Genomic DNA, 11295 nt, shown 5'->3' with positions numbered 1-11295 from the left:
ATATCTTGCCAAGAGCTTTGTTAGTTGTTAGTTTATTTTCTTTGCCATTTATACTTCTTGTCCAAAAGCTTAAAAACCCCAAATATAATTCACAACCAATAACAAGACACTTCATTACAATTCCTAGGGAGAACGACCCGAGGTTTGAATACTTCGGTTTATAAATTTTAGGGGTTTGTTTTAGTGACAAACAACTTTTTGTATGAAAGGATTAGTGATTGGTTTAGAAACTATACTTGCAATGAGAACTCATTTGTGAAATTTTAAACCATCAAAAATCCAATCGTCAACGACCGGAACGAGGAAGGCCTGCCTCAACACGAGCTGCCGGCGGATGACACAAAGACCCGCGACGGGAAGGAGACATCCGTTCGACCTGTTGGCTGTCGGCGACGAAGACAGACGTGCGCGAGAGAGGCAGGTGGACTGGGGCCGAAGCTGAACACCGCTGAGGGTTCGATGGTCAATGAAAAATCTCGGGGTGGCTGTCGTCTGGGGATCAAGAAGGATTTAGGGGTGAAACTGTTTGTAATTAGGGTTTGGTTGGTTGATTTTGTGAAATAACTGAATGGAGGTTTTTGGATTTAGAGTAATTTGTGGAGTGGTATTTACTTTTGATCTCTATTAGACTAAATAATCAGTCCATTAATACATTATCAATATTTTTCGCTATCTCCTTAATATATTATATTAAAATATAAATATATATTAAAAATAAATTAAATTATATATATTTATACATAAATACATTAATAATTAATTTTAGTAATTAAATTTTATATACAAATAACATTTTTGTTTCTTACTGCTTTATGTGGGTCTCATGAGCAATAGAACACAGTGCTTTCTTCTTCACTTTGCATAAAGTGCAAGGCTGGCATTATTCTTAACACTTGTTGGCATCTTCATTTTAAGTATCTTAAAATTATGATCTTCTCTTTCCTTCTTGATATGATCCTTATAGTCTTTCAAAGGAAGATCGAGAAACAACTTTTAGCAATGTTTAAAAACTTATTTGATTTAATAGAAGGATTATTTGTGTGCCTTATTTATCTCAACAATCAATATTTTTTGGCTTAAATAAGTTTTTGGTTATTATAATATATATTCTTTAATTATTTTGATTTATATATATTTTTTTCAGTTTTGATCTAATAAAATTTAAAATTTTTTTTGGTTAATCGCCGTCAATTCGCTCCGTTAAAGACTTATGTGTCAAAATACGTATGTAGGATTGAGTGTAACATGCGTAAATAAGGACTGATTTTCTTACAGTAGTAGCAGAATGGACTAATCTGTCGCGAATTTGGCTAATGTTACATGCATAAGGCGAAATTTAAACTCCCGACATCTGCTTAAGCGGACGAATGAGTTGATCACTTGACCAGTCTAAGTTAGTTTTAAACTATAATTAATTACTTAATTGTAATTAGTTGTTTGGGTTGGATTTTTTTGTTGGCAAAGCCGATTGTGGCACTAGTGGATTTTGGCTTTATTTGAAAGGGGGTTAGGCTCATGTTGTCTGTTGCTTTGGGAAGTGATCGTTGACAAGAGAAAAAAAAAACATAGAGAAGGTTGGGCGGAAAAGGTCGATAATATTGTTACTTAGTATGCATGATTTTTTTATATATATATATAAAATATGCTACGTAAGTAAAGTTAAATTATATTTAAAAATTTTAAAAATAATAATTTTTATTAATATTTTGTAATTTGATAATTTTGATATTTTTTTATAAAATATTTATTTCAAGAGCATAGTAAATATAAAGTAATTACTGAGTCATTACAAATTTTAATGTATTTATTAAAATTAAATTTACTTAATATGTGAAGGTTATTTTTAAAATATTTAATTCACAAGTTCCGCAAGAATAAGTTTGAAAATATGATATTTAAGGAAAGAAAAATTTTCTACCAATATTTTCAAGGATACAATAGCTTTGAACATAATTTTAAAAAAATTTGAAAATTTAAAAAATTTTGAGAGATACGATGAATACATATTTTTCATGTAGGTTCTAAATTTAAATAATAGTATTGAATCTTTTAGCTATTGTTTTTGATAAATGACTAGTATTAGCTATAATTTACAAAAACATTATGTAGTTTTAATAAAAAAGAGAAGAGTTAAAAATTTATTCGGTGTGAAATATCACATTGTTTGAAAAATCTTAGATATTGTCGAGTATAAAATCGTAGACCAAAATTTATTCACACTAAATCCAAACCTACCTTTTATTATTTCATGGACCAAATAATAGGTAGACTAAAACTTAACTCATAATATTTGACAAAAACAGAACCAAAAAAGCTCAACAAGTTAATCATCACCATTGTCAATACATAATTAGGGACAATAATGTCATAGATTAAAGATTAAAGATTATTAAAGATTAATATTCATGTCGGTAAAGTGGTTAATGTAATTATTAAAGATTAAAGATTTTTAATTTATATTTTAGTGTTAAGTTAAGTTTTAAATTAATCTCTGAGTTTAACATTATGTACTAAAATTATCTTTAAAATTTATTTTAATTGTATTAATTATATCTTTGAAATTAATAAAAATACACCATGTTAGTTATTAAATTATTTTTTATTAACCTGTTAAAAGTAACTTGATGATATAGACATTAGTGATATATGTTACTTTATAGTTTGACTATGTATAATAATATGATAATAGTTCTATTAGTAATATGTGACATGCTTACGAAGACGAGTGTGTCACGTGTCACAATATTATTTGACTATGTGTCATCTTGTGACATGTGGTATGTTATCGTGGACGGATGTGCAATGTGCCATAATGTTATTTAACCATGCATCATTTTATGCCGCATGTCGTAATATTATTCGTCTACATATCATTTACTAGACTTCGTTTGGTTACTGTCTTCAGAACATATAGACACAGACACAACTATCTCAAAAGATATAGACACAAATAGACATAAATTTTTTAACGTGTTTGGCATCAATGTACAAGACACAACAATTTAATTCAAATGTCCATTTTATCCTTATTAACTCTCTACCATCATCTTCCACCAACATTAACGTTGCCGTCACCATAGCTTTCTACTACCACCACCACTGCCACCCACAATTTTTTAACTTCATCGCAAAATACTATCTTCAACTTTTATTTATTCATCAGCTCAACAATTCAATTTTTTCATTAAAAAAAAACTGAAGCAAGTTAAAATAAATAAATAAAAAGAATGAAAATGAGAAGACAAATCTCAAAAATGGTCGACTACTATTTTGGGCTTTTTTGATTTTTTTCGCCTTTTTTAGTGAAATTGATTCAAGTAATAGTGGAGACGAACAGATCTGAGCAACATGATGAATGCAGACAAATAAATCTGACCAAAGAAGATGACTCATGATAATGATACGCGCCACTGTGTGAAGAGAGAAAGAGAGAAGAGGAGGAAGAAGAAAGAAGGGGCGTCAATGGTGGCGGCCCGTGGCAGCGTATGGAGGGACAAAACAATAGAAGGAGAAGCAGAGTGATGAGTGTGGCGATGCGAAAAGAGAGAGAGAAAGAGATGAGAAAGAGAGGAGAGGCAATGGCTATGTGGGTGGTGTGGAGGAGGGATACAGCCATGGAAGAGGGAGGATGGAGGAAGGGACGTGGAAGTTGGAAGGATTTTGGGGTTAGAAACAAAGAATAGAGAAAATAATAAAAGACAAAAAGGAGAATTAGGGTTAGATTAATTAGGGATATAGTTGAAATTAAAAAAAATAAGGGATAAAAATGTAAAATTGTGTGTCTTATAAGTTGTGTCTCAATGTCTCACCTCAATGGAGAGACACTAAAAACATATATTTTGTGTATACTTGTGTACCACCGTTAGGGGTGAAAAAAGGCCAAACGGCCTGCCAGGGGCCTGCAGCCTGGCCTGTGTTTGGCCTGTCCAGACTGGCTTGTTATAAAATAGGTATAAGTTCAGGCTCTTTTAAAAACCTTAATACATTAATAGGTCAGGCACAGGCTTACTAATTAGCCTTATAGGCCTGTTAGGCCTGCCTGGCCTGTTAAAATATAATTAAATATATAAAAAATTTTTTATTATTAATAAAATTATGAGATATTTTAAATTTATTATATTTTATTATAAATATTTTTGTATATTTTAAATACGTTAAAAGTTTAAAATTTTTTATAAATATTAAATATATGACATACTACATATAAATTCTTTTATTAAAAACTTTTTTAAATAATATTTTTATTTTTGTAAAAAAAATTATCAAGCCTTTTAACAGGCTTCAGGCCAGGCCAGGTTGAATAACAGGTCAGGCTTAGTACTTTATAAAGAGCCTATAACAGATTGCAGGCCAGACTCAGGCCAATCTACTATATGATAGGCCAGGCCTATTAAGAGCAAAGCCTGGCCTGGCCTGACCTGTTTCCACCCCTAACCACCGTGTCCATCATAAATTTGTGTTTCAACAAACAAACGGTGGACATGTGCTACTCTGTCCATGTTTTTAGTATCCTGGGACACCAACCAAACACACGCCTATATCATCATTCTAGATACATCAAATTGGTCTTTAACTTTATATTAAGTGACCCATTTTAGCCTGTGAAATTAAATGCCTTTGTACCAAATTAGTCAATTCACAATTTTTTTTTAATCCAAAATTTTTAATATCTTTAAATGTATTAATTTCAATTTTATTTTTTCACATATCGTTTAAATATAAGTATTTTAATAAAAAAATTAAAATTTTAATTTTAATTATATTTTCTACAGTAATTTAACATTGATAAAATTTATAATATATAAGTATGTTATTTTTGAAAAATGATAAGACGGATTAAATATATTTTTTTTGTCAAAAAACACATATTTTTTAAAAGAAATTAAAATTAAAATACACAATTTTTTAATGTTTATTATTTTTATGAAATACACTTTTTTTTTTACTTAAAAAATATATTTTTTAAATCGATCATATAACTTTTTTATTAAATAACATAATAATTGTTATGAGACGTATCTTAAATTAGTTGTGTATAAATAGGATGGATAAAAAAAGTTGAAGACGATAATAAAAGTGTTTGAACTGCCTTCATATTAGCTTCAAAATAGTAGTTAAAAATACCTATAAGAAATTCTGATATGTAAATCATAAAAAATTTAAGTTGATTTATATGAGAATTGAGTTAAAAAATACCTGAGTTTGTTAAGATATTTATAGAAAAAAATGATAACTTAATTATCTGAATTGATGATCTTATCTAAAGTGAGTGTGTAATTTCTTTTCTTATTGTATAAAAAATTAACAAATTATTTCATGTTGCATAGTTATAAGTATTAAATTATTATGGAAAAAAATTGTACAATTAAAACTAAAATTTTAAAATATTCATCAAAAGTATTTGTATTTAAAAAGATATTTTGAAAAATATAATAAAAATTAGTACAATTAAAGATATTAAAAATTTTAAATTCATTTAAAAAAAAGAGAAAAAATAGATTAATAGTCAAATTAGTACTTAAAAATGAGATATTTTTTAAATTCATCCCAAAACAATTTTTTCAATTAAATTGGTTCTTCAAAAATTATGAATCATTCCGATCCATTAACAATTTTTTTCAAAAGTTAATGTTGTAAAATGTTAATTGATAACATATATAATATCTTATATGTCAAATTGGATATTAACCAAACATGTTTATGAAAATTTATTAATTTAGTCATTTTTTTCAATTATAAAAATTTTATTCCCAATATGACCTAGTAACTAAATTGATAGATTTTCGTAAACATATTTAATCAACGTCCAATTGAACATGTTATGTGTCATGTATACTATCAGTTAACATTTTACATCATCAATTGTTGACGAAAATTGTGAGTGGGGTAACTAAAGGATAGATATGATCGATTCATAATCTTTGAAAGACCGATTGAAAAAATCTTTTAGAAAGGAATATAAAAAATGTCTTATATTTTAATGACTAATTTGACTATTAATCCGAAAAAATTATTAAAGGGACTAATTCGGTGCACATCATTTAACTTTAAAGACTAAAATGAGACACTTAATACAAAGTTAGAGACTAATTTGGTGCCTCTATAATGATAATACCTTGAATGACATGTAAACAAATAATGTTACGACATGTGATACAAACTGACACATAACTAAATAATATTATGTTTTTGGTACACTTGTCTATGTCAACACGTCACGTGTTATTGTCCAATCCATTATCATATTAGGTTTAATTGGATTTGTATTTTCTAAAGTTTGAATTTCACTTTAGAGAGTAAAGTGTAATCTTCTATTATTGAATAGTTTCTCTTTCATATTTATTCTTAGTCCCACCTATGAAATTAATGGTGAGAGATCACACTTTACTCTCTAAAGTAAAATTCAAACTTTAGATGATTCAAATTCGGTTTAATTACTCTGTTGTTCTCTATAGTTTTGCGAAATTTTCAATTAGGTCCCTATATATTTTTTTCCTTTTAATTGGATTCTTACACCAATTTTTTTTTTTCAATTAGATCCCTCTTAGCAATAATTAGCTTAATTTTATAGGAACTCAATTAAAAAAAATTTGGTGCAGAGATTCAAATAAAAAAATGTAAAGACCAATTAAAAAAAAATTTAGTGCACAGATCCAAATAAAAAAAATGTAGAGACTCAATTAAAAAAAATATAAAGACCTAATTAAAAATTTTGCAAAATTATAAGGATAAAAAAATAATTAAACCATTATATAATTATACGTGGCCAATTCACAAAGTAATACGTATCTTGAATAGTCTATGTAATCGAGTTGCACCAGCTCACTGTTAATAAAAAATACACTTTTTAATTTAGATGTGATTAGAAGAATGGTGTATGACACAGTTATGAAGTGTATAGGTATTTTACGCAACTGTGGTGTTAGAAACAAAAATCGGACTTTCCGATTTTTTAAACACAAATCAGAAGATCCGATTACCTTCTCCAAAATTTAATTTTTTTTTTCACACTAATCGGACTATCCAATTAGTAAGCTTAACTTTTTTTCAAAGAAATCGGATAATTCGATTCTTTCATTCTTTGTTTCAGAAAAAGCTGTCCTATATTCATATCTAGCACCCATATTTTTCCCAACAATACATAACACACACATACTTTTCATATAAAAAAAATAAACTTAAAAAATAAGCCAAAAACTAATTCCATACATTTTTACTAATTTTAAAAATATAATTAATATAATTAAAATATCAAAAACAATTTTAATACATAGTATACAAATTATTCGGAGACTTAACTCGTATTTTACTGATACTATTTACTATTGTCGACTGTCACCGACATTGGTAAATATAATTGAATTTTTTTTCATTGAGATTTCGGCCTATACAGACTTCTACAGAAGTCTTGACTATCAATTAAATTGGTTATCAACGTGTTCATCAATGAGATTGTCGGTAACTTAAATATTTCTATAGTTTGTGATTTTTTTTTTGTATATAATTTTTGTTAAATGTTGGTATGTGAAATCTCTTAATTAATATGTATCGATCAGAGATTGTCGAAAATATCGTAAATTCCAAACAGATGTGATGCTCTTTTATTAGTTTGTTGTTTGAATTACCAAACAAAAAGTTATGTATCAATTTCACTTTAATTTCAAAATTTAAAAACTAATTTATTTAGTTCTGAAATTGAAAAATGTAATTCATTTCAGTTTGTCTAGGATTCTTGGTTTATAAGATGATTAAGATTAATCTTAAAAATATGAGATAGCAACAACAAAGTCTATGAATCAAAGGAAGTTATTATGCTCTACCCCATACAAAATATGATATGAAATTAAATAAAATAAATATAATAAGAGTCCTAAATAATTAAACAACCTGGGTAAAAGTACTCAATATGTGGAACCAGCTTCCCAAGCCCAGATGGCCAGATGTACCGAAAGCAATGAAACAGGACACGTGTCACATAGATACACAACATAAGGACACGTGTGCAATAAGTTCCTTCCTCCTCTGACACGTATATCATCCAATCACATAACTTCAGAAGCACTTATGTATTATATGCATGTTTGAGTTCCCCTACTACTAAGGAAGTCAAATTCGTTCTATATAAAGAACAGACCCTAATAATTGGATACAATCAAGTTGCATAACACAATTCTTCATTTCAATTTCACAAACAGCTTTTGGTGCTTCCATTTTTATCTCGTTGATTACACATTTAAGTTGTTACTTTATATTATAAGCTAAGTATTAGATTAATTAGATATGGTTGGAACAGGGGTTCCAATATGTGTACAATGTGGTAACACTAGCAACCCTTGTCGGTGCAAGGTGGTGGGGCCAACGGTGGGGTTCCTGGCGTTTGCTGCGGCGGCGGTAGTGGAGTGGCCGGTGGGTGCTCTGGTTTATTGTTTCCGCCACATGAAGGGCCGCAAAATCATGGCTCATCCTGCCACCGTGGTCTACCCTTCAGTCACTAATGCTATTCCAATTTAAGTTAACACTTCTTGCACTTTTATGTCTCATGTATGATATGAATAAAATCATGAATCTATGTTATTTTTCTTTTTCTGCGATAAAAATACAGATAGGATGTTATCTTAATTTAATTTCGTCTGCTAATTTTATTTACTTAGTTTATTAACCTTTTGTTTTAATTTGTGGAATAAAATTATTGCTCTGTATATTCTTAATTAACAGAATGAGTACCCTCGCTTAAATATGATATACCTGTATGATTAAGCTTTATAGTAATGGCTGTCGTATAGTAAATAGTACTAATAAGTAATGGCGGTTTCTTTCTTCTTCTTTTTTAATAGTAGTGTATTTCCAGCAAAGCGGGGGAAAATACATGAACATGGTGGTTCACCAGCACTACAAGTATAAAAGTATGAGTAAACAACACTTATTCTATGACATCCATCATTATATATATAATACTCCAAAACCGCACATACCAACAAACTGCTAAAGCTTTTTGGCTTTTAAGTATGTGAAGCTTTTACCCATGGTGAATTTTAGCCAGCTCCTGTCATATATTATGTGTTCACAATGGGTCTTCTTCAAAATTTCATTTTGATCTTAGCTAAAAAGGCATATATTATGTAGTAGTCTTCCTTGATATATTTTTATTTCTTTTTTTGTTTTTTCATTTCTTCTCCTGTTTTTTTTATGTTGATAGACTCATAAAAGATCCACACAAGTAAATAAGTGATGAACACCTATAGAAAGATGGGCCAAAAGCCCAAAATATTGCTTTATGTTGATGGAGGTATAAAAGATTTACACAAGTAAATAAGTGATGAACACCTATAAAAAGAGAAGATGGGCCAAAATATTGCTTTTGAGGTTTTGGGTAATAATATTATTCGCCGTCTGTGGGGATCGAACCCACGACCACGTGGTTAAAAGCCACGCGCTCTACCGCTGAGCTAAGACGGCTTATATTTTTAAATTAATTTTAAATTTATATAATTCTTAATATAATTAAATCATGTAAAATAATTTAAAAAAGAAAAACAACTATCAAAATATGTTAAACGTGGCTTTTATATAAATTTAAAATTAATTTAAAAAAGGAAAACAACTATCAAAATATGTTAAACGTGGTTAAAAGCCACGCGCTTCTGAGCTAAGACGACTTGTGTTTTTAAATTTATATANTTATATTAACTAATTTTCTTAAATTGTGATAAAAAATTATATAATTTTATTTATTTGGAAAAAATATTTGTTTATCCATATAAATTTTACTAGAACTCATTTTTTTTTCATTTCTTTTTATACTAATATTTATTCTTTTTCTTAAAATATGTGCTTTTAAAAAAATTTGACAATTGTTTTAAAAATGAAGGAATATATAATAATACATTAAGGTTTGTTGCTAACTGAGGAAGTCTTGAATAGGTAGTTGAAAAATATCAAATTAAAAATAATACCAAAAAAAATGATAAATGACAAGAATAAATTAATTAAAAAAATGATACATACTAAATTGACAGCATTGACAGCACAAACAGATTAATCTATCTATTATGTCAGTGCTTGTCAAAAAAATGAAAAAATGAAAACAACATGGTATTACAAAATGCACGATCACCAATATGAATATGTAAATTATATACTAATATGAATATGCTAGCCTTGCTACTTGCTAGTAGCAACTTTCTTTCCATCCTCCAATATCTTCACCAATACATTTCTCTTTCACCTATGCCAATAGATCACCCCAAGAAAAGAAAAATAATTAAAGGTGACATTATTAATTAATTTTGTGTCAAGTGTTATTAATTAATTTAGAAATAATAATATTTTTTTTTTAAATGACAATATTAATTCTATCAAAATAATTAGGACTAGACTGCAAAATGCAGTCAAGTCCAATTTATTTTACAATTTTTAATATAGGCCCAAAAATTTATCAAAAAAATGTTAAAAAGAATGGATTTCAAAAGAGAAAGGAAAAAGAAGAAAACTATGTAGAACTCTAGAGACGATGAAGTCATTGCTCCTCGTTCTTGTTCCATTCATTGCACTTTGTAGAACGAAAGCAAGCTCATTTCTGACCTCTCCTCACTTTTCTTAAACAGAAGATATTTATGTGTTCATTTTATAGAATATTTTTTGCAAAAAAAAAACACATTAAATTCATTTGCCTAACATCAATTCTTTTTTTTCATTGCAATGCTATATCCCTAGTAACGAAAAAACTTTTAACAACTATTCTAACTGATAAGTGACAACAAAAATAAAAAATCTTCAAAAATAGATCCAGCCCATCTTAACGGCCCAATTTATAACAAACGTTCATTCAAAAATTTGGCATGTGAAGTTTGTATGGATATTGGCGGTGAATTTGAGATAAATTTTAGATATAATATCTCAAAATCAATTATTCAATGATTTATATCATATAATATAAAAATTTATATCATATTATATGTAAATTTGAGATATTATATTAAAAAAATTGAGATATTACATTGATATTGGAGGTGAATTTGAGGTGAATTTTATTGAATAATTGGCTTTGAGATATTATAAGTAAACTTGAGATATTAATAAAGTTTTCAGAGTAAAGGTGCTCATGATTTTGAGATTTAGTGCTCGTAAATGGCTGAATTTGATTGTTTGATATTTGATAGTTCTAGTATGCTTGCTTTTAATTGTTTTAGAATATAGGTATTTCCGTATTTAGAACAGAGAAACACTAATAATGTCATTATTATTGAAAATAATTGTTCAATGAAAATCTTACTACTCAACATAACATTTAGGCCA

At 28.1% G+C, this 11295-nt stretch overlaps 1 protein-coding gene and 1 non-coding gene across 2 annotated transcripts; one reads left to right on the top strand and one right to left on the bottom strand.

Annotated features, from left to right (window-relative positions):
- The first annotated feature begins 8100 nt into the window (after window positions 1–8100).
- LOC107457816 (uncharacterized) lies at window positions 8101–8584 on the top strand. The gene has a single exon (XM_016075994.3). The coding sequence runs from the start codon at window positions 8281–8283 to the stop codon at window positions 8509–8511; it is 231 nt and encodes a 76-aa protein (XP_015931480.1). The 5' UTR covers window positions 8101–8280; the 3' UTR covers window positions 8512–8584.
- An 800-nt stretch (window positions 8585–9384) lies between these two features.
- Window positions 9385–9456, bottom strand: TRNAK-UUU (transfer RNA lysine (anticodon UUU)). The gene has a single exon. It is a non-coding gene; the product is annotated as a tRNA-Lys (tRNA).
- Window positions 9457–11295: the final 1839 nt, after the last annotated feature.

Source organism: Arachis duranensis, chromosome 7 (assembly GCF_000817695.3).
Source record: "Arachis duranensis cultivar V14167 chromosome 7, aradu.V14167.gnm2.J7QH, whole genome shotgun sequence".
NCBI classification, from domain to species: domain Eukaryota; kingdom Viridiplantae; phylum Streptophyta; class Magnoliopsida; order Fabales; family Fabaceae; genus Arachis; species Arachis duranensis.
The sequence above is the reverse complement of the archived record's forward strand: the minus strand, read 5'-3'. Positions and strand labels throughout refer to the sequence as shown.

Bases quoted from the DNA above. Each gene is read 5' to 3' on its own strand.
- LOC107457816 (XM_016075994.3), top strand. From the start codon at position 8,281: ATGGTTGGAACAGGGGTTCCAATATGTGTACAATGTGGTAACACTAGC.